This window comes from Vombatus ursinus, unplaced genomic scaffold (assembly GCF_900497805.2).
Source record: "Vombatus ursinus unplaced genomic scaffold, bare-nosed wombat genome assembly UNPS02014779.1, whole genome shotgun sequence".
NCBI lineage: Eukaryota > Metazoa > Chordata > Mammalia > Diprotodontia > Vombatidae > Vombatus > Vombatus ursinus.
Genome location: NW_020954557.1, coordinates 52952247 through 52977334, shown reverse-complemented (window position 1 = coordinate 52977334; position 25088 = coordinate 52952247). Strand labels below are relative to the sequence as shown.

Sequence of the window (25088 nt, the reverse complement as noted above, 5' to 3'; positions counted from 1 at the left end):
ATTCAATTCTAGGCACCTCAATTGAAAAAGGACACTGATAAACTGGAGTGTCCAAGGACTGCAACCAAGATAGCAAAGGATCTTGAGACCATGTCATATGAGAATCAGTTGTAGCAACTGGGCATGTTTAGCCCAGGAAACCAAAAATGCAAGGAACGATTGGATTTGTTCTATGCAGGTACAAGTTGCAAAGATGAAAATTAAGGTTAGATGTCAGAAAAAAAAAACTTACTAATAATTAGAGCTGCCCCAAAATGGAATGGGTTGTCTTGGGTAATAGTGGTTTCCTGATGTTTGGAGGTCTTAAGGCACAAGATGACTTACTTTCTGAGTATATAAAGTAAAGATTCCTTTCAGGAATAGGTACTCGGTAGCCATTGAGGTCCCTTTCCATGCTCAAATTCTGTGATTCCATGAAGGGAAAATACTACTGGCTGAAGTCACGTTAGGGAGCAAGATAATAAGTTCAGTCTTAAATATGGTGAGTTTAAGATGATTACTGGATATCACTGCAATATTTCTGAAAGGCAATTGGAGATGCAGGATGGAATTCAGCTGAGAGGATAAAGAGATTTGAGAAAGATCAGTGTAGAGATAACTAAATCCATGGGAGCTGATACGATCACCAAGTGAAACAGTATAGAAAGAAGAGAAGACTCAGGATAGTCTTGTGGGACACCCAAGGTTATGGGGCCATGACGTGGATGGAGATCTAGCCAAAAAAAAATAAAAAGACTAAGAAGGAGCATTAGACAGGTAAGAAGAGAACCAGGAATGGGGAATGCCATGAAACCCTAGATATTTCTATCTAGGAGGAAAGCGTGATCAACAGTGTCAGATGAGGATTGAGAAAGGGCCATTAGATTTGACAATAAAAAGATTATTAGTAACTTTGGAGAGAGCAATTTGGTTGAATGATGAAGTCAGAAGCTAGACTGTAGAATTAAGATGAGAGTGAGAGGAAAGGAAGTGGAATACCTATGGTAGACAGTCTTCTCAAGGAGTTTAGCCACAAAGTGAGGAGAGATGACTCTCAGTGGGAATGATCAAGTGAGGACTTTCTGAAGACAGGAGACAAAGGAATGTTTGTAGGCAGAAGAGAAGCAACTGGTATATAAGACGAGACTGAAAATAAATGAGTCAGGATGATAGAGCGGGCAATCTGCAGGAGAAATGGGATGGAATGCAATCACTGGTGCCAGTACAGGGTTTTTCCCTTGGAAAGGAAAAAGGCCACCTCTTCATGTGGAGCAGGAGTGAAAAAGGAGAGTGACAGAAGGCATTTGAGAGAGTAAGTTGAGTAGAATGGGAGAAGAAGTAGCTCTCAGCAAATGGCCTCAATTTTTTCAGTGAAATATGGGGAAATATTCTTAGTTGAGGGGTGGTCAACAAATGATATTTAACAAGTTTCTAAAAGTTTTCATTTAAGACAAAATATCTGAAACATCAGTCAAAAGAAAAAAAGATTAGTCTGGCATGACCTGTTCCTAAAAGAACCTATGTTGGCTCTTTATGATAACCACTTTTTTTCCTTCATACATTTTTTTCCTTCTTTTCAATATATGTTCCAGAAAATTTTCCAGAAATCAAACTGAAACTGTAAACCAGGTTTGAATTCAGGGAACCAGCATCCAAACTTTAGTTCAAACACTTAAACTCCCTGGATTTCAGTTTCAGTTTTAAAAAAAATAAATGAACGTAGGCTTATCATGTGCATATTCTACTTTATTCTCTTTTGGGAAAATATTAGAGGATTTGTTCTGCAATCATGCGGCTCCTTAATTGATCTTCACAGTTTTTCAAAATTCAGTCAAAATGTTACTCAAACAAGATAGGATGCAAAGATTAAAACCTATCATCAAAGGCATTTTAGAAATTTTGAGATCATGACTTTCCTTATTCTACTATAGAGCAAGTTATGTGTGTGTGTGTGTGTGTGTGTGTGTGTGTGTGTGTGTGCATGTGCATGCATGCACACTCTGGAAGTTGTTCAAAGATCTCCTTTTAGGGAGACAGAATCCCATTTCCACTCTAAGAAAAGCAATTATATTCCTAGACTAGATGGAATTTCCATGTACCATATATTACTTTTTTCAATAGTTGACTACAGATGAGCTGCAGGCAAATGTGTATACTCGACTATTCATTACAATACAGTAAAGACCTTGACAACTAATTTCAGTCCCAAAAGACCCCTTTTACAAAATATAGTACCAAAGTACAGTGATCCAATGGCCTGGGATCCGTGAGTATCCTTACCCCTCACACAATGCCTCACACTGGGCATTGACAAAGGCTCATTACACCACCAAGCTTCTCAGATTCAGGTAAAATCAAGTCACCATATTTAAGGAAGTTAAGTGGCTTGCATTTACTTGGGTCTAGGACAAAACTTTATAGAGCAGAGAATTCTAGTAACTTTGTTACTCCATCTCTAAATCAAAATGCCCTTTCCTGAGCAAAGGAACAGTCCTTGCATCTTCTCAAATGGTGATTCTGAGGGTCACACAGAACTCAGAGATGACCCAATGGCACTCAGAGATGACCCAATGGCTGCCACAGTTCATTAGCTTCATAGCCAATCTGCAAACTACTCCTTCCACTACCCAACCCTATCCCACCTCAACCAGGTTGACAGTCAGCTGCAAAACAAACCAAAGAATCACATTCACCTAAGCCAAAGACCAAGTTTCCCAGCCAAAACGCCAGCTACATCTAAGGTTGTAGTTCCAGCTTCTGGCTATAGAACCTCTACTGTTTTTAAGTGTTCTCTGTCACATTCAACTGTTGCATTCCAACAAATAAGAGTTAACTACATTTGCAAATATTTAAAGTATTTGCTCAACATCACTTTTGTTACCCAGTGGTGATGAACACCCCCCCAAGCTATGCTGGTGTAAGTAAGTGACAGCCTAAAAAGTCTCTGGTTTGGGATTGGGGAGTATCTGTCCGACCACTGTCATAAAAGGCACTCTCTACTCAAGAAACATCCCCTCTTTCTTTCTAGTATACAATGCCCCTTCTCTGGAATACTCACTCCTTCCCCATCCCACTCCACTCACCCCCATATGGATATTTCTATGCCTGATGCAAACTCAACAATCCATGTTTCACTGCTTGTGATAGCAGAGATAGAAAACCAGATGCACCTGACAGACACACATACACCTCCACCTCTCCACATAAAACACCTGGCCTTCTTCAGCATCCCAGAGTGGTTTACTAGGGCTATATTTATTCAAATATAAATATCTGCACTAAACTCTTAATGCTCAAAAGCTTTCATTTACATAGATTACTAAATCCTATACTTTGCTAGACTGTTAGCTTCATCTTGCCCAGGACTCTGCACACAATAGACACTTAATAAATGTTTACTGAACAACAGTGCAGTATAATTTATAGGTTTCAAAATGTCACTTTCCACTTACATGACACATTATATTGACAGCAAAAAGTACTATGTATTTATTACTATTATCAAAACTAATTTCATTTTTTCACTTTGTCACCAAAAAGACACAAGCAAAAAAAAAATGGAAAAGGACATCCCACTGCTTCTGAGACTAATTCCAAATAGTATCAATTCCAAATAGTATTCAATCTATTTAGCCTTATTTGCATTACTTATGGGTCTTAGCCAACTAACTATAGGCACAGGGTTAATGTCAGACTACACTTCAGATTCAACAAAGAATTCAACCCAGCTGATTACAGATTTAAAATGTCCAGGGGACAGCTTCAAGCAATGTTTTCTTTGAGGTCTTTTTGCTGGCCGTATGAACAGAAAAGGAAGGGATTCAAGAGCAATTATTTAGGGTCTTCGTTCACAGATGCCTTAATTGCAACCATCAAGATTCCCACCAAATTCTATAGTAATTTATGGCCACAGTAGCACATACATAATAAGGAATAATGTCTAAGTTTTAAGAGCAATAAACTAATTTTTTATTTCTGGTATAGAGAATATATGTTTTTCATTTCTGGTATACAGAGGAAATCAGTTAATGGATATAATAAAATGTTTGGGGGATTTGAAATCCATCAGCATACAGTACTTAAAACGCCTTTTACTTCTTAATTAACCTTAACTAAAATAAATCACAAACACTATCATTTGGTCTCTTTTGAATTTGCTGCTGCTGAATATATTCAATTTATTATTCTTCTAAAATATTTTAAATTATTTATTCTGAACTTAAATATCAAATAAAATGAGCATTTCTATATCTGTTGTATAATGGGGGGTTTATACATGAAACTGTGAATATTAATAAGCATTCAATTTGTAAACTGCTTTCTGTGCATTATGTGTTTGTCTTCATAAGCAAAAAATGAAAATGTAGCATTATACCCATTTTACAGATGAGAAAATTAGGGAAGACAAAAGGTGAGGCATTCTGCATAGCCTTACAAAGACAGACGGTAATTTTTTTTATTGGAATGACAACAGACTCCTATATTCTAGGTTCTTAGGGCCCATTTTTATCCTTTAAAAGGCCATGTAATTTTCATTAAGGTTAATCAATATTTTGCATTCAGAATTAGTGAATTGCAGTTGGCACACTGTGGCTTCCTGGTAGATATAATAACCTTGGTTCCCACCTATTTGCACATGAAAGTACAGCGAGGAGACCTAGTTCTCCCCTATTCTTTGAACTTGTATACTCTAGGTTTATGTATATCCTATTACATACATATGTATATTCTAGGATTATGACAAAATGTTATTAATAAAAAATTAATTCAAGATAAACTGTTTATACCTTTTAAAAAAATCCCTCCAGAGCAGTCTGAATTTAACATTACTTTCCTTTGAAAATAACTTTTAATGCTGACCTCTTATCTTGTGAAAGGAAATATGACTTCATCTAAGCCCGATCTGTTCATTATTTACATATAATCCTCTCATTTTTCTTTGACCTTACTATGCAAATTTTCCAACCATGAAATTTCCTTGATGTATATTGCATCCCTTTTTCAATGGAGACGGGCTATATCATCATTTCCAAATATTTTTAATATTCCATAGTTGTTGACCTATGGCCCAATAAATTTTATTGAAAACCACAATCAATATCTATAAACGCACATGAATTAAATATACTGGTTCACTAAGCCAGACAATAAGATATTCTTCAAATTTAAGTGGGTCCAACCAAAAGCACTAAAATACTTCTTGGAATCACCATGCTCTAAATCAGCTCCACCATTCATATAGTGAGTTATCATTACACTGAAATTATTCTTAATAAATTATAGATTCAAATTTTACCTTATTCTTATGCAGAAAAAAACTCCAATGTGAGGCAAGAAAACATATCCGTTTACAATTATGTTTTCATAAATTTTCCATTTGAAAGTTGTTATAGGACAGCATCTCATTCACTAAACCTAAAGAAGTTAGCATACCTACTGTTCTATTCTTCTTTAAAGCATCTATTTGATACAACAGTGTTTCATTTCAGATATTTCTAAAAATGAAGTCTCTTCTTTTGTCAGTGAGAAGAAATAACTTCTGCGGTTTTGCCCTACTCGCCAGTGCACAATGGTCAGTGACATCAAAAGGTAAATCCTCTCCTTATTAGAGACCTGAAATACAGCAAGGGTGTTGACAGTCTAGATTTCAAGGTAGTGGCAGAAATGTAAAGAATTTTTATGCAGTGCCTATTCAAACACTATCTGTCTTAGATCAATGTCTAATTCCCTTTATCTGCCTCCAAAAGCATTACCTGTTCAGTAATCCAAATGACATGATATTGAAAATGTTCAAGTACTCACGCTCTGACTCTATGTAATATTTAGAGGCTGTTGACCAAAAAGTTTACATGCAACTCAAAGTTTCTTTTTTCTGCAAATAAAATGAAAGAACGTATTTCTAGAATTTTCACTTATAACAAATGAATTTCACATTTCTTTTATAAATACCCCTGCAGAGAACATGGCTTGTAAAATGATCTTACACCAAGGGAGGAATTTTATAATTGAGCATTCTCAGATTAACTATAAATCCTAGAACTTTTAAATAAGTGTCATATGCCAGTTTCATAGCAACAATGCTCTGATAAATGGTACCCTAAATGAAAATATTTATAGGTTTTTTAAAAGGGCTGCATAAAGCTATTTCCACATTAAAATAATGAAACATCTTTCCTACTTAGTTTAATCTAGAAGTTTTAGATCTTGAAGTTAACTAATGATCAGATTTATCTCTAAAGCCACTACATGCAAAGAAGTAAATTCACAATTCATTCACTGAGCTGAAAAACAGTGAATTCAAACTCAACTAATGACAAACTTGCTATTTCTGACTAGATAAGATTACTTTTAATAAACAATATTGTTTTTTCAATTCATTCGTTTCAACATTACTAAATGACTACTCTGTACAAGCCAAACCTTGATTCAAACATTTTTGCTTATATATGTCCTTTGCATAAACATAAAGCAAATAAAGAATATAAAAAACATTATTTGGACAAACTTATGTTTACTAAACATAAGAGCACCAGAACTTGGTGGCAGAGAGACTGTATCTCAAACTGAAGGCACAAAAAGCTATAAAGATGGGGACAGCTAGGTGGCACAGTGGATAGAGCTCTGGTCTTGGAATCAGGAGGACCTGAGTTCAAATCCAGCCTCAGACGCTGGACACTTACTAGCTATCTGACCCTGGGCAAGTCACTTAACCCCAATCGCCTCACCAAAAAAGCAAAAAACAAAAAACAAAAAATGGTGTGAAGATGACCTGAGACAAAAGTTTGGGAGGTGACCTTGAATTAATCTGTCATTATGACTTTTCCTGTTGATTTTATCCATTCCTCCTGATCCTTTTCTCACTTTGATCCTTAAATATAATTATTTTATGCCATCATGTCTATAAGATCAAAATATCCATTAATGCAGAAGAAAAAGATGTTGGTCTTCTTCAGAACACCATGGAAATTCTGACACATTTCCATCCTTTTGTTTGAAGTAATAACCACATCAAAGAAGCTCTCAGAAAAGAAAAAATATATATGCCGCATATAGAACAGAGATATGTGTAGATCAGAAACAAAAAATGGAAGTTTCGATACAAACCCATTTTTCCCTCTGAGAATTAAAAAAAAAACCAAGAAGAAAGTTTCCCAATAGTTTTTACCTAATTTTTTGGGGGGTGGGGAGGGGAACAAATACACAGCTGCCAAAGATCTCTGGGGCTTTAAAAGCAACAATGGAATATACTTTATCCCTGTCAGACAAAGGGTTAAATTGCAGGGTAAACTGGCTAGGATACTCAGAGAAGTGTGACACTCTTTTCCTTTTCATCTCCCCTTATAGTCTCTTTTACTTTCCTAGTTCAGGAGTAACGCTGATCTTGGCAAATTGTTAACTATACTGTCACTGATGGGGAATTAAAAAAAGATCCCTCCACACCAACTGAACAGTGAGGGTGCTGGAGCAATAAACTGGGATTGCATTAACAAGCCATCGCTAAGGATGATTAAACATTAACCTAAAAATAAAACTATCAATGGAAAGGGAATGGGGAGACAATGGGAAAAGATACAACTGAATATGGTAAATTAAAAATTGAAGGGTTTTTTTTTAAAATTATCCTTACCCCTCCATACTGCTTTTCCTATCAAAACAGTGATTGTGTAATCTGACAAATACTCCACCAACATTCTCCACAAAACAATACCAAGATACAAATATGTAACTAGTACTTTTGAGCACCTAGGGCAAACTGTTAAGACCCCATTCCTCCAACACACCTTCTGTGAACCACGCCTCCTTGTGCACTGAGGTTTTGATTGTTTCCTACCACCTTTTTGTTCAGACCTTTGATTTCACTGGGATATTTTAGGAAACTTCCAGAATGGAAATTCCCTTTGCAGACCAGAAACTCGTCTATAACTTCAATCTGTTGAGTTGTTTGAGCCAGTTGAGCTTCAGCCAGAGGTAAAACCTGACTGAATTCAAGGCTGCCTCTAGACACTACACTAAATAGTCCCTTTTATACACAGTAGACACTTATAAATCATTTGTTGAATAGATATTGAAAAAAAGTGTGGAAAATACGCTGAAATATCTAATTTACCACCCCTGCATGTACTCTCCCCACTAGTATCTTATTGTTCCTATGCTACTACCAAACTGGATTGAGATGGAGGTTGCTATCTATCCTTGCAGAATACACAAGAATTCAGTCTATCTTCCATCTCTTCTCCATTGTTCAAGTATCTTCCTTTCAACCTCACAGCTTCTAATCCCTTGTTCCTATTGTCACTTTCTCAAAAAATCTGTTGGAACCATTATTGCTCTCTTCTCTCTTTTTTTTTTTATCCTATTTCCCCTAACTTCTCTTATAAGTATTGGGTGTGGCCCTTGGGTTCCATGGCTTGGGTAATCTGAAATTTCTAGAAGGCTAGTCTCTAGATAGCAGAAGTTTTTTCTGCATTGTATAAGAATACAATTCTACTCATTCAAAAATCCAGCTGACAATCTCTTCCTTAGTGTCTATAACGCTGAGAAGTAGGAAAAAAAAACAACAGTACGGGTTTAGGCTAACAATCCATATTATCCAGTAATAATCCATCCAACAATCCAGTACAGTTTTACTATGTGCTTTCAGGTAACTCCACTACTTATTACTTTGTAATGATGATGATGATGATAATAATTGCTAGCATTTACTAGCCAGGTAGCAAGGTGTTGAAGTGGATAGAGTGCCAAGCCTTGAGTCTGGAAGATCTGAGTTCAAATCCAGTCTCAGATACTTGCTAACCGTGATCCTGGGCAAGTCAGTTTCCTCACCTGTAAAATGAACTGAAGAAGGAAAGGGCAAACCACTCCAGCATCTTTGCCAAGAAAACCCCAAATGGGGTCACAAAGAGTCATACGCAACTGAAATGGCTGAACAATAGCATTTACTAGCACTTTAAGGTCTGCACATGGCTTTATGTATGTGATCTCACTGGACTCTCACAACAATCCTGTAAGGCAGGTGAAATTATTATCCCCATTTTACACATGAGGAAACTGAGTCATACAACTAGTGTCTGAGGCAAGATTTATACTCAACACAAGTCCTCTGCTCAGTCTACTTTAGCATCTGTTTACACATATACCAGTAGCCAAAATACTTAAAATCCAGGAAAATGGAAAATTCACACATTACTTAATTGCAAATATACAAGGTTTACAGTCAGCTACTATGTATAATTGAGGAGTCTTAAAATCTATTTAAATACTGTGATTCTTGATCCCCCTTAATGCTACTGCCTTCCATCTGAGATTTCCAATATATCCTATCTATATCTTTTTTGTACGTGGTTATGGGCAAGTTGTCTTCTCCATTAGATTGTAAACTACTTAAGAGCAGACTGTTTTGAGTTGGATTGGGTTCATTTTTTTTCTTTGTATCCCCAGCCAGTGTCTGCATGTAGCAGGTACTTAATTTATCCTTGTTTACTTGGCATAAATTCAGAACTTCCAAATTTCAGCACAGATTTAATTAGAAATAAGAGTTTTGAATGGCCTTCCTCAGCATCATGCAAGATTGATCTTTCATCCTTTTAATACAGAAGCTGGATTATTTTATATGCTAAATAAAGTTCTGTCTACAATACAATTCTAACCATGACTGTACTGTTGAACATCTGTTCCATTTTGTTTGGATCAAATCACACTCTGATGAAGCTTTAGAGTAACTTGATATAGATTACAGATCAGATTGGTACTTTATACCAATTTATCAGAGTGGAAAATTTTCCAGAAAACCACTAATCTGGTAAAGGTTCTCAATTCTGTCCAAATATGTTAAACACAATTCATACCAGAAAAAAAAAATCATACCTGTTTTTCCAAGTTGGAAAGACATACAAGGAGTAACACACACACACACACACACACACACACACAGACACACACACACACACACACATTTATAATCATAAATGCATGACAACTGATTTTATATTACAGAACTTTTTTTAAAAAGGCAACTCACATTTCTCTAATGCTAAGATTTACAACTGAATGCCTACCTTCCTCACAACAACTCTGCCAACATAGGTTCACTAACTAAAGCTGGAAGGGGCCTTAGTGGTCACCTAATTCAATCCTTATTCCACAGATAACCTCAGAGGAGTACAGTGACTTGTCCAAGGCTATATGTGTATATAGTAAGTAGCAGATGTAGAATTTTAATCTAGATTATTTGATTCCAAATTCTTCCTACTTTTAAAGATGGGGCAAATGATGTCTAGAGAAGTTAAGCGACATGCTCAGACTCATACCTAAAGTAAGATACTTAGCCAACAGCCAAAACTCAAGTCTTTTTTACCATGAGATTAGTGTTCTTTTGTACTCCACCACAGACTCCCAGCTAAGATATTGACAGCATAAAGATGGGACTGGTATAAAAGATTAAATTTAGCATCCTTGATTGAGACATGGAAGTGATTATGTAGTTCAGCTCCAATAATTTTATGGATTAGTAAACACATACTAGCCTGAATTTAAACTTGGGCCCTCTGATTTCAAATTTAGTACTCTTTTCACTATAGGTTATAACCTCTGATCAAAAGAGGATACGCATACCTATCAGATTGGCCAACATGACAAAACAGGAAAATGATAAATGTTGGAGAAGATGTGGGAAAACTGGAACACTAATGCATTGTTGGTGGAGTTGTGAAATGATCCAACCATTCTGGAGAGCAATTTGGAACTATGCCCAAAGGGCTATAAAAATGTGCATACCCTTTGACCCAGCAATAGCACTTCTAGGGCTATATCCCAAAGAGATCACACAAACAGGAAAAGGACCCACATGTACAAAAATATTCATAGCAGCTCTTTTTGTGGTGGCAAAGAATTGGAAATTGAGAGGATGCCCATCAATTTGGGAATGGCTGAGCAAGTTGTGGTATATGAATGTAATGGAATACTATTGTGCTATAAGAAATGATGAACAGACTGACTTCAGAAAAACCTGGAAAGACTTGTATGGTCTGATGCTGAGTGACGTGAGCAGAATCAAGAGAATGTGGTACACAATAACAGCCACATTGTGTGATGACTAATATTGATAAACTTAACCCTTCCCAGCAATACAAGGATCTAAGACATCTCCAGAGGCCTTGTGATGGAAAATGCTATCCACATCCAAAGAAAGAACTCTGGCAGTTGAATTGCTACTTTTTTTTTCTCTTCTGTTGAGTTTTGTTTCCTCTTTCTAACGGTTCTTCCTATTGGTTTTAATTTTTCACTTACAACAGCACTAATATGAAAATATGTTTAACATGAATGTAAAAAAAAATAAAAGAGGATAGGAAATAAATTTACTTTTTCCCCAACTAAAGCAATAGAAGGGAACATAGACACAGAAGGGAAAGTGATTCATGGGAGGCCAGTTTCTTTCCATCTGAAATAACAGCTATCCATAGAATCTTTCTAAGGCTGGCTTTAATGGGAGTAAGCAAATTAATTTTTTTTTTCCTAACTAAAAGTATTCAACTTATTTCTAGGAAGGGACCCTTTTTAAAAAAAATATTCTGCATCTACATCAAAACAGAAAAAAACATGCCAATAAACACAGGCATACAGTGCCACGCAGGAGAGAAGGGAGTAAAATAATCAGAGCTGTGCTCGGGATGGAGGGAAGAAGTTTTTCAGCCAAGATGGGTACTGAGTATGTAGAGGCCCTGCCCACTTACACTCAACAAGGTAAAGGTTAAATGACAATGCCAGGAAAGATGGAGAAAAAATAATGCCAATCCAAGAAACAAAGGAAGGACCGGTAACTGGTGGCACCTAACTTCCTTCAGTGCCTTGGCCCAGGAAACATGCAGAGAGCCAGTAGGAAATGCCAGGCAGGGCTGAGTCCCAGGATTTCTGAGGCAAGCAGGCCAAACAGGCACGAAGGGAGGAAATAACCCAAGGTCCTCTGAAAGGCCCTCCAAGTATCTTGCAGAAAATGAAGTTGGAATGGGGGATGGAAGGAGAGAGCTCAAGGAAGAAAGATAGAACACTCCCATGATACGGCAAAAGGATGCTGTACATGGGGCTTCATCGTCTCGCTAAGCTACATATGAGAAGAATAAAATCCAAAGGGTCTTAGATGTCCAATTTTGAGCCAGAGGAGCCAGAAGTCATGACCTTGTCATCTGCTGCTGAAGAATACCTACACAGAGGCAGCTAGGTGGCACAGTGGATAGAGCCCTGGCCCTGTATTCAGGAGGACATGAGTTCAAATTCGACCTCAGACACATAACACTTACTAGCTGTGTGACCTTGGGCAAGTCACTTACCCCACTGTCTAGCCAAAAAAAAAATCTACATACAGAATAGGAACTCAGGGGTAATAACCACCACTTTTATTTCAGCTAAGAAATGGACTGCTTTTTTCAACTCAACTGCAACAATAAGTAGTAGGACTAATGGTGGCTTAAACTGCTGTTGCCACTACCACTCCTTACCTTGCATTCATTTAGTTTCTAATTTCTTCAGAATCAGCAGTAGGAAGAGGGTAGAAGGAACGGGGAAAAGGACGAGATCAAACTATAAGTGGGGTATATCCAGTTTGTAATGTATAAGAGATAGAGTACAAAAAGGGCCTTTTATTTACACCACAATGTCCACACAACACCACCACTGCTCTCCTTATCTATATAGTGGTTTCATGCAAAATGAATTATTTTAGTGGCTAGACTAAATATAGACCCATTCTATGTAGCTGGTTAGTGCAGTGGATAGAGGGCTACACTCAGGGTCAGGAAGATCTGAGTTCAAATCCTGATGCACTTACTACCTATGTGATCCTGCAGCTTCAGTTTCCTCATCTGAAAATGGATAATAAGAGCACCTATCTTCTTACAGAGTTGTTGTGAGGACCAAATAAGATGTGTGAAGTGCTCTGCAAATCTTAAAGCTCTATGTAAATACTAGCCATTATTCCTGACACAAAGAACCAAAGTTCCAATTTCATCCAGAATGTAAACAATTGGTGTTTAATAAATACTTAAATGTTAAATTCAGAGGCTCAGATAGGGAGCTAGGGATTAATAAAATGGGCTAAGAGAACCTACTTTAGTACTGATGAACACAAAGTTAAGAAACTAAGTATCAATCACTCCAAACTAAATAAGGTACTAAGTTCTTGGCCTATACTTCTCTAAACCTTTAACTAGGGTCAAGTGAGAATTGGCAAACCTATAGCTTACATCACCTAGTACATTCACTGGTCCATAGCAGACAATGAAATGTGATGATCTATACCTATAAAGTTAAGTAATGCTGTTTGGCATTATAAAAATATCTTTGTTTTTTGTGTTTATATCTCCATCCCCTGGTATAGTGCCTGGCACATAACAAGTGTTTAATAAATGATTGTTGATGAACTAATCCTTTTGCCCCTAATTGTTAAAGATTCTAATTCAATTTTTTAAAATCTCTTTAGCTCTAATAGTACTTTTAAATTAATTTTCTATTTGTCTTACAGTAACAAAAATTATATGCTTGCTGTTCTGTGTCAAAAGAAAAACAACTCAGCTGCATAGAACATTCTTGTCTAGAAAACAATGACGATTTGTTCATCCGGTTTTAAAATTTACAAAACGTAGCACCATGCATTTACTCTGAGTGAAACAGAAAGCAATCAAACTCACCCTGCATTTTTCTAATGTTACCAAAACAACCATATTCATCTTTGGTAGTCTACCAAGGGATTAATTCTCCTTAGATAAGTTGAAGTCCTTATATAAGACTGTAGACATCTGACCCTTGGGAAATAATCATGGGAAACTTTTCTCTCCTACCCTGAGAGTTTGTTTTTAGTATAACAGATGAGGAAAAAATTCCATAAAAAAAAAAATCATAGCAAAGTCAAATAGCAACAATGAAAATACATCTTTGGCTGCTTTCTAGAGCTCATAAAAACAGCACAAGATTATTTAAAATTTTCAGTGTATATATGCAGTATATTCTGGTATACCATCGTCCTTGAAAGGTCAAGTAGTCCGTCCCCTGACACTAGGCAGAATTGACTCTTAGCAACTCAGTTTGCTGGATTAGAGGTTATCCTTCCCTAAAGATTTCCACCAAGCCCCCCATATACAGGTATACCTGGCTTTATGTAATTGATGTCCTCTTGAACATGTATATACATCTTTCTTTTAATCAAATATTATTTTTAATCTATTTTAAAATCCAAGAACTCAGCATTTAAAAAAACCTCAACAAAAAAATCATTTTGTAAAGCAACTCCTATAGAGATCCTACCTTGGCAAACTGTCTTTGCAGGTTCTGCATCCCCTCCCTTCTTAGCAGCCACAGCTGAAGACCTCAAAAAGAAAAATTCTTACCACTAAACGGCTGAATATCAGAAATATTTTTAATCAATGTAAAATGTCACTAAAGAAGATGTATTCTGAACTGCCTCACTAAAAATCACTGGGCTTTTCCATCTGTCCTACAGGTGAAACCTTCTGTATGTATTCTCTCTTCCTATTAGAACATGAGCTCCTTGAGAGCAGAAGTTGTCTCTATTCCGTCTCCTCAGCATTTAGCACATAGTGAACACTAAATAAATGTTTTTTTTTCATTCATTCTTTCATCACTCTACAATATAGTTTATAAGTTTGACCATATCTTATTCAAGCAAAGCACATGGGTACTTTAAGAATATGTGCAATTGGAGCATTCTTTAAAGCCTCTCTCTTCTCTTGACTGTAATTCATTTACCCTTTTCTGACATAGCCTATTTTCCTTCTGAGAGCAAAGAACACACAGGTATTCACAGGACCCAATAGAGACTATTCAGCCTACAATAGGGGTCAACAGAATCTGTTGACTATCAAAATAAAACATTTTCCTTAAATGGGGATGTTTTCCAGATCAGCATAGGAAATAGCATTATCAAACACACCTGGTGCTACAAACATAAGAAAAGCCATAACAATGTTATTCAATTATTCCATAACTCATTCAGAGGAAATAACTAATTCAAATGTTATGCTTTATGGATTGCACAATTTTTCCTACGACCTCATTTTACAAGTGGGAAGTCTGTGGGAATTACATTAACAATTTAATTCAATACTCTCTAGTAACCCAAATTCCTACTTTTTTAAAAAAGCATATTACAAACAAGATCTTAATGTCATGACACTAAATCCAAAGTAATTGGCTATGCACTGTCATATGTGGTACATGTTTTAAAGAAAATTTTAATTGATGAATCTAAGCTTTTTTAAAAAATCCACTAAATTAATTTAAATCCCCAAAGACTCTAAACTCCACATAAAAATTAACAGTTATTTTAAATCCAGTTTCACTTTTGTCTCTGGATTCCCATTTCCTAGCACTATGTCTGGCACATACTAAGGGCTAAAAGAGTACTTGATATTTGATTGAAATCCATGGCTACCTACAGAAACATTTTAAACAGTTGCTCTTGCAGAGCTAAAAGCATTCTTTGGACACTTACTGCACTCTTAAGAAATAAAATAAAATAGCAAGGAGGGGGTATGCTACAGTTGTCCACTAAAAAGAGTGACTAAGTTGTTGTCCAACCTTCCTTCAGAGTTTTCATCACCATCTCAATTAGTGACATCTAACAAATCACTAGATTTCTAAACCCATCTAAGCTCTACAAACCTCAGTACTACTAGTAAAGCACTGATTGGATAGATAGGAGTCCTACTGTCTAATTCAAGGTAAGATAAGTATAAGTCTACCAGGTTTTTTCAGTTTTGTAACTTTAGTGTAACTACAGTTTCCTTTGAAAAACTAATTTAGAAACAAAACATTAGAGGCTCTTAATTCTAGAAGAAATACATTTCTTCCAATGTCAGAAATGTTTAATCTTCTTTACAAAGAAAGCTAATAAAAAAAAAAACAAAGGCAAAACTGATTAGGCGTAAAGCAAAAACAAAACCAGTTATTAGAGACAAGTAGGGTATAGAAGTTGACTTGAGGAATAAGTTTTCCTTCTAAGCAATTAATGGCACCATAATATGTAGTAAATTAGGGGATCTGAGTAACATTAGGATATAATTAGCAAAATGAAAGCTAAAAAAAATCCCTGATTCTGACAAAAATACAATTTAGGGAATTATTATCTATTTCCTTTGCTCTAATCTTCAAAAAAGGGTTTGCTTTGTGCAAAGAACAAAATAGGAACAAATATGTAAAAGGATTTATGATAATTCACTTCTAGGTCACTAATGTAGATTAAATCAGTCAATATACTATGCTAAGCTCTGTGTTAGGTTTCAAATAATAAAGGTATTGAGGTATTGGAGAATTTAAACTCCAGATACTAATAAGCAAGACTTTCTTATGCATAATTACAACTATAAACTAATACTTTATTAATCTAGCATAGTTACTTTATTTACCTTGTTTCTTCCACTCTTAATATATTTATAATATGCCAAATCATTTTTCTATGATTATATTCAGTCTGGTGAGACCCTTAATGTGCTTTTTGAAGTCTTTATCTCCAGACCCTATTCTCCAACCAGACTGGACAACATACATTTTCTGTCCTCTGTACCTTTTGTTCTCACCACATAGAATGACCCATTTCTGGCAAAATTTTATCATTACAGGACCTGCTGAAATGCTAACCCCTAAACAATAAAAGTAATTTTTCCTTCCTGTGCTCTCCCCTACAAGTTAGCATGTACTAGGCACTCTGGTATATTGGAAAGACCATAAGATCTGACTCTGCTACTTACTAGGTAGCTAAGTGACCAATGAAAAGTATCGGACCTGGAGGTTGGAAGAACTGAGCTCAAATCTGGCCTCAGACTATTACGCTAGCTGTGTAACCCTGGGCAAGTCATTTAATCACTACCTCATTTCCCCCAATTATTAAATAAGCTGCTTAGCACAGTGCCTGGCACTTGGTAGGTGCTTAATAAATGTTTCTTTCCTTTATTCCTGCTAGCTGTATGATTCTGGGAAAATCATTTCAATTTTCTAAGCCTCAGATCTCTTATCTGTAAAATGTATATAATAATACTTGTATTATCTACAATAACTGTAATGGTATGAAAAGTACTTTGTAAACTGTGAAGTGATATGTAACTGTGTACTATTAGTATAATTCAACAGCAAATATTTCTCAAGTACCTACTAGATTGAAAGCAGTATGCTAGATATCAGAGATACAAAGATGAAAAAAATGGTACAGGTCTCTGACTTCAAGGAGTTTACAACTAGGGGAATGGGAAGACGACAAATAATTCCAAGTCAGACTATGAAGCCAAAATTTTGAGAGATTTGAATTAGTATTACTGAGTGTGGGAAGCAGAAGAGAGAGGGGCAATGCCAATGACAACAAATATTGCAAAGGTTCAACAATCATTCTGGGAAGAAGCCATAGGAAGAGGATTTCCATAAACAGATGTGGTATGAGGAATAGTCTTCGAAAATGCATGGAGACAAGACAGGACAGGATGTAAAGGTGAGAAACAATGTATGGTAGAATGTTTTGCTATTACTGAAATGAAGTTTGTGTATTTTTTTTTTTTGCAAACCCATAAAACACCAATTAAACGCTAGCTGTTACTATTCCTTCTTCTATGGCATTTATATTCTTCCTTGTATTCTAATTATTTGTCTACATTTTATCTCCCAACTAGACTGTAAACTCCTAGTGCCCTTGGACTTAGTCTGGTTAATCTTTATGAGCTCCTATCTAGGGCCTTCCATATTAGCAGACACTTAAACGTTGAAGTGAACAGAAGAATGGGATGCGAAAAGGAATAAATTGAAAAGTGCAACTGTTTGAAAATCTGGCAGTTATTTGGAGCAAAATGAAAGAATTAATTCACATACTACATATTTCCTCAATGCAAGCATCATACTAAATATCTTTCAGATTAGTCATATTGTTTTGAGAATTTTCCATGTTTCCCTTATTTAACTGCCAACGTTCACATGGCCAGTGTGATGAATAAACATGCTGTGACTTGCTTCTAAAGAAACTCCTGTCATGTTCCAGGGAAAAAATGACTTGTGTATCCATTAAATTGGGGGGGGGGGACTACAACTTTCATTCACCAGACTCATACTATAAATTTTCCTTAACTTTCCTATTTTCACGATGTTCTCATTTTCCTTTAGGCATTTGTGCAACAGACTAGTTATGAAAGAGGAAAAAAAAAACAACAACAAACTGTGAGGGGTGGGGTGAGGAAGGAAAAAAAAAACTTCTAAAAAGCACTGAACTAGGTACAGGTAGTATTCTATTTCAGTGACCCAACTAGTGTTCTCTGTCTTACTAGTTACTAAAAACTCTAAGTTATTTTAAAGTTCTTGCCATCTCTAGCAGAACAACCTGTTCTCTGGTCTGTTTACACAAACGCTAAGAACAGTCACCATTTGCATATCTGGTAGGAAAACATTCTTCCTTTAATATTAACTTAACATGTGACGTCCATCCTTTTCCCATCTCTCCTCCAAGCACACGTGGATGCAAAGAAAATTATAGGTATTTTCCGTTTGACTTTGCACTCCTCTGGCCCCAAAGAATAGCCTCCGTCAAGAGCTAGTTGGCACAGAAGGCCGGTTGGCACGCCACACCTACCCACACCCCAACCCCAAATCACTGCACCTTTCCCAAGACAAACAACAGGTTGCGCCCCCCCCATCAATCCCCAGCTGTCAAGCGGTCTGACAGCTGACATTCCCTAGCCCTCCAAACGCTCGCTCCCAAGCCCCTTCCCCCCCACCCAGAGTCACCTTGACACGGGTCTCCTCCTCCCTGAGCCACTCGGCTTTGTCAAAGAAACTTTTTTCCCCGGGAGCTCGCTTACAGGTATTGCCCGCTCTTTCTCCAGAGCCCCGACAAGGGCCCTTTGTTGATCTTTACACCCGCCGGACTCCTCAGTCCCAATCCCTGGCATTCAACCGAGCTTCAAGTTACCAGCGCAGCCCCAGTTTAAAACAAAGAAAAGCTACAAAACCACCACCACCGGCCAGGATCCAGAGAGACCGAGAGAAGAAAAAAAATAAAGTCTTCTCTGGGTCGGTCCGTTGGCTGGTCAGTGACTCACCCTGGCACAGCTGGCAGGGCAGTCGTTAGGCTAGGCAGGTAAACGGGTTTAGTTAGGCCTCGCTGAACTCGCCCTTCCCCAAGTTGCGCTCCTTCCCTGAGCCGGGTGGGTCGGTCGGGGCTTACCCGGAGGAGGCGGGAGGAGGCTGGGGTGCTGCCGCCGGGGGGTCCTCGGCGCTCCGGGCTCGGCTGTCCATCGCCCCGCTGCTGGTGGCGCCCGCTCCACTTCCAACTCTGCAAGCTGCTGCGGGGGTGGTAAATCCAAGCTGGGTCAAAGCAGCCCAGGAGGCTTCCCCCGACGCTTACGCGCAGACGGGCATGGGCATCCGGACAGCCATTCACCCACCGCCTCCCCTTTCTTTCTTTTCCTCTCTTTTCACCTGTAGAGAAAACCAGCTCCCACCGCCCAGGCTGCAAAGAGCGGTAGTTGCAACTGGAGGCAGGTTTTTTTTCCCCAGGCTGGAGCGAGCAGCGACTAGAGGCGGCGCTGCACCTCCCACCCCGTGGGGTTTACACTGTAGCCATAAGGCGGCGCGCGGGGAGACTAGCTGCCCGGAGCTGCCGGGGCTGGGAGGAGGGGACTGAGACGGAGAGCAGCCCTAGGAGCTGCAGCTGCTGTATTAGCAATGCATGCACACCCCCTCGCTCCTGAGAGCGTAGCTGGAGTGGTTTAAGCCCACCACCACCTTGCAAAATAAATAAATGAAACTTTTCTTTCTTTCCAAAAAACAGGGGGTGAGGGGGTGGAGGGAGTTAGCAATCTGCCCTGCCCCTTTCTCAACAGGGCTCCCGCCGCCTTTTCAAGGGGAGACAGAGGTTGCCCTGTTCCTTCCCCAGGCTGTCTCCCAGTCTCTCCTCCCCTCCCTTCCCCCCTCCGCGGCTGCAGTTTGGGCTCTCGAGCCCAGACTTGACTTGGAGGGGAATGCCTCAGCTTTTTCCCCCGGGATGACCTCCTCCCGCCCCCCCCCAAGATGGGCTTCCCCAGGCTCGGAGTAGGCGCAGCGCGAGTGCCTTCCCTCTCCCCGCTTCACCCACCCTGCCCCATGCCCCTGGTCCGGGGCACGGAAAGTCACCGCCAACTCTTCTGGCTCCGGGTGTCTCCCGGGCAGCTGTGGGAATGTGGGAGGGAGGGAGAGAGAGAAAAGGGGAGGGCGAGCCAAGCACGGGTGGGTGCGTACCGAGGAGGAATTTCCTTCTCCCCAGGGCTTCTAGCTTTTCAGGGTCTGGTGGGGGAAAAGCTTCAATGGAAAGCGGCTACGGGGCGAAGCGTTCCCATTCCCACCACTAGGGGAGTCAGCGAGGCAGCTTCCATCAGCCCGGGAGCCCGACAGGTGGGAAGGGAGAGTACCTGGCCAGAGAGGGAGGGAGAGGAGGAGACTGGCCCTGCGGAAGTAAGGCGAGGCAGGCGGACCTCCTGCTCCTCATCACTTAGTAGCTAGCAGTCTGACCCTCCTCCCCTGCACCCCAGCTTTTAGGGAAGTCCTTTTCCCCTGACTGCCTGTGACCGGTGTACCTGAGTGTCAGTGTGACCTTTTCAATGTTGTTACAGGTTTTTCTTTCCTCGTTTCTCCCCGTTGGGAGTGGATCCCAATTTGTTTCTTCAGTTTGGCAGGATGGCAGGACCCGCCTCAACAGCTGGGACGAGAGAGCGATGGGAAATTATAAACCCAATGGGAAAATGCAGAGAAAGATCTTCGAAGTACGAAAGAATTATCCTGCCTTGAAAGTTTCAACCACTTAAAAAAAAAAAGTTTAGAAATTTTGCACTTAGAAATTCAGGAGTGTTTTTCCTTTGTTTCTATATCCTCACTGCTCCTTTTACGAAAAGCTAAGCCATATAATGTTTTAATATGGTGGACATGAAAGTTCAACACCTTTGAAATTTGACAGCAGCCGGCAGTTTAAAAGAAACAGGGAAAAAGCTGGTAAAAATGAAAGATAATAGAGTAAAGAACTGGAATTGACCCATAACAACTTAACCCTGATAGATGTCGTTATAGTGACACCTGAAAATTAAATTGCTATTTAAAAGCAAAACCTAATAAACTGATGCTTTGTTAGATTGTCCCATCACATGGATAATGAGCCAGCACTTCAGGAGTCTTCCACCCATGAGGCAACAAGTTTGTATTTTCTGATAACCATCTATGCACTCCCAATCTGAAGATCTCATAGGAGTGGCTGATTTAAACCGTAGTGTTTGGGAAATACTTATTTTCAAAAAGGGATTTTTAAAATCATTGCATTGTATTTTCAATGCTAATCAACTTGGTTTTATTTAAATGTCAGGGTTTTCATGTCTAAATCCTTTAGTTCAGCATAAAAAGTAATAGCATGAATCAGTCATTCCTCCAAATGACTAGTTCGTAAAATTGCCTGCATAGACATTGAAACAAATATTGAGTAACAGTGAAACTACTTAAAGCTCCTAACTGTTTCAATCACAAGATCAAGATTAAACATTTAATTAGTTTCTACCTTTAATTTTTGGCATGCTAGTATTATTATAGGCCTTAATGGCCACAAGTGGGAAGACAGACCTGTGTTTCATATGGAACTTTCATAACTCAACTAAGAACTTTCTGAGTCACCAGGAGAATCTGTCTTTTTCTGTACTAAACTAACCCATTATATTTAGCTTGTGAAATATGACAGTAGCAATCAGTATGTTTGTATTTTGTTCTCTTTGCATAAACATGAAAAAATGATTTTTTAAAAATTCCCTAATTTGTATTAATTTAGAAGAAGGTTAATCTTAATTGTTGAGAGGCATAATTTGTGGAATGTATATTTTTTTTAAAGAATTGTAGGTTTCTTGTTTTCTTCCTCTGTCAAACGCCTGCTCTATCATCACATTTTGTGGTAGAGGTGACCCAAGGTTCTTTCTCAGAGGCTATTCCAAGGGAACACAGGCTCTAGCAAATCCTTCCAAGCTGGAAAGGCTTTGTGTCCTAGTGACTGATAGACCATGGTTGTTAGAAGAAGAGGCTAGTCATATCCATCAAGGTTTATCACTCTCTTGACTGTAGCTTGAGTGAACTTTTGTGGCCATAGTCAGTCTCAAAAACCACCTGCCTAAGTCATAAGAAAGGTTTCCATCTCCTTTCATGGAGGGAATGCCCACACCTAGGAAATTATATCTCCTGAAAGTATTCAGTATGCACTTTTGTTACTTTCAATTACATAGAGCTAAGTATTTCTTGGCAGCATTAAGAGTAATGAATAGGGATATGACCTTAGAGCCGGGAAGCCCACTTACCATGTCTGAAAGTAAGTAACCCAGGTAACTCTCTAAAACTATAAATTACAAAGGACTCAGAAGAGATTTCATACTAAGTGAGGTATTCCTTAGCCAAAAGCAATTAAGGCCTGGAAATTAAGTTTTTCCTACTACCCCTAAATTCTCCCTGAATTTCCTCTTTGGGAGTTCTGTTAGCCAACAAAATCAAAGGTCCAGATTTTTTAAATAGAAAGACCTTGGGAGACTGTCCAAATGAACTGATAAGAATGATTTATGCACCCCTTCAATGGAGTATATGTAGAAAGTATTTTTAAAGTACTTGATGATAGTTTGTTCTCATATAGTTTAAACAATTTTCTGAAATTGTTTTCCCTATAGCCTAAAGGTAAACAACAGAATTCATGTCTATATTATTTTTTAAAATTCCATACTGATAGATACTGCAATAATACAAGTTTTATTATTCAATTTAACATGGCAAAACATGTATCAGGCAGCTACTTTTTGCAAGGCACTTTGCTAACTTTGTTCTCAAACCATCCTTGCTCTCAAAGAGTTTACATTCTGCTGAAATGTTTCTATGTGTAAGGAAAAAAGTAATCTACATCTTAGGCAAGTCTGAGCATGTTCTAAGTGGAAGAAATTTCCTCTGAAATATCTGAATTCAACTCTACCAGGAGTACCTTATGCTATATTGCCTTAGAGAATGTAATGGCCAAGAGAAAAGTACTTGACCCTTGTACTTAAGGGACTGAAGAGAATTGAGGGGTTAGCAAAATGTGGCACAAACTGCATTATGCTACACAGGCTTGGTTCCCTAAAACACGTCTAGAGAGCTTTGAATAAGTTCTTTCTCTTAAAAAAAAAATCCATTGACAAAGACGGCATTAGAGGGCACAAGAAGGACATTGTTATAAACTGCTTTCTAAAAGTGTTAAATAAGAGTAACCATCCAAAAGTCCCAGAAGTTCTGTGAGTGCACCACCCTCCTATGGGAGTTGCCCAAAGGCTTTCGGAATTGATGTGCCCAAAAAAATTAATAGCTGTCTAAAAAGAAAAATTGAGGGATCTCCGGATGTAGGAAAAACTTAATTGCCTGGCAGCCTTTAGCTAAGGAAAATCTTACTTACCAAGAGGAGTTTTCAGCCCCACCTCTACAGGAGTGTGTCTCATCCTCCAAATTTACTTATATTCAAAGAGAAGGTAGAGATTATCCCACTAAGGAGAAGACCTGTAATTGGTAGGATTTGAATTCTAGAATATCTGGGCAGGATTTAGGCCAGCTAATCTTTTATTGTTGTTCTTTTGGTCCTGACCTGTTATAAGGAACTCCCAGTGGAGAAACTCCCAACTAGTTCAGATCTGCAGTCATTTTGCAGTTTACAATTTTAGAAAATTGCCTGGGAGTTGAGATATTTAGTCATTTGCCCAGGGTCGCACACTGAGGAACATTATCATTCCTCAGACGTGGTATTGGAACGCAAGTACTTCACAATGCTGCTTGGGTCTATAAATGGACATTTTTATCTTTGTAGTCCCAGTAATTACCACAGTACCTTGGACATAGTATGCACTTAATAAAAATTGGATGAAACAAAATGAAATAAAACTCACCCAAACTTCAAAATCCTTAAGTTGTTTATGGTTTGGTAAAGAGACTTATATGGATAGTATGTGTGCTAGCTATGGAGAGAGATGCCAATGAGGCCAATGTGAATATAGGTGAACAAATCCAATTTTTTTGTTTACTCAATAATTATTATAAACTAATTGGAAATATACACAAATGTATATGCACACACACACACTTTGCTTGTTTTTTTTTATTTATTCATTTAGTCCCCAAAAAATGTTTCTAATACTGTTGTTTCATTGGGTACCTAAAAAACCTATTGCCCTTTCTGAGGCCGAACTGGATGAATTCTGAAGTCCCTTTCAGCTCTAAATCTGTGAAACTTTCTATTTGGCTTAAAGAGCAGAAGGAAATAGTCTCTCAAAAACAATCATTTAAGAGGAGGTAAGGTAAAAGAAATACAAATATCCTGGTAATCTAAAAGGTTAACAATGGGTACCAACCAATTCATTTTTTTTAAAAAGTATTGAAAGACTCTAAATTATCAAGTTACTTTTTGTTTTGAGAATAAGGAAAGAGTTTGTTGTTTTTTTAAATAGCAAAATACAAAATCTCAGAGAAGCACCCAATTTTTAATAAAAGCCTTATTTTGGACTTTGGATTTGTTTTTCTTAGAAGCAACTTAATTTCAGACACAACTTGCTTTCTGTTTACATTTTTTTGTGAATTAAAAGACTGAATCCAATGATCACAGCAGGGAACTGAGTCAAGATAGGAGTTTATTCCAGAATCACATAATTAACAAATTATTTTTTCTTTAAAATAGAAATAGCCATTTTATTGTGGAGATAAAGGGAAGCTCCTATTTTCTTTCGGTTTCATTTGAAGACTTTTATTTTTCCTTTGAGATTACAGTTAGGAATGTACTAGGAAAAATATGATTAATTAGTTACCCATGTGAAAATGTTGGTATATTTATAGCTGAGGTATCATAAGAGTAGATGCATTGATTCTTCATGTGTTTTCATTATACCTTGTAAGTGAGTATAGACTTACCTGAACTTCTCCTTCTTCATCTATAAAATGAAAGGGTTAGACTAGATGATCTCTAAGTTCCTTACAGTTATAATATGCTATCATGGTCTGGTCATGTCACACATCTACTCAGAAATTATCAGTAACTATCCTTTTGCCTAACTTCAAACTTCTCAAGGCCC

General features: G+C 38.0%; 1 protein-coding gene across 4 annotated transcripts in view; it reads right to left on the bottom strand.

The window, feature by feature from the left end:
* Window positions 1-20117, bottom strand: part of COBLL1 (cordon-bleu WH2 repeat protein like 1) — a 179398-nt gene extending 159281 nt beyond the window's left edge. For 2 of the 4 annotated variants that reach the window (XM_027866006.1, XM_027866004.1), the window contains exons 1-2: window positions 20093-20117; window positions 19184-19301 (exon numbers count right to left, since the gene is read on the bottom strand). In XM_027866006.1, the coding sequence (XP_027721807.1) occupies window positions 19184-19301; window positions 20093-20102 (128 nt within the window). In that variant the 5' untranslated portion in view covers window positions 20103-20117. Of the gene's footprint in view, window positions 1-18744; window positions 19014-19183; window positions 19302-20092 lie in introns of those variants that run through there. The other 2 variants (XM_027866005.1, XM_027866003.1) reach the window with 2 other exon arrangements.
* Between the last annotated feature and the right edge of the window lie 4971 nt (window positions 20118-25088).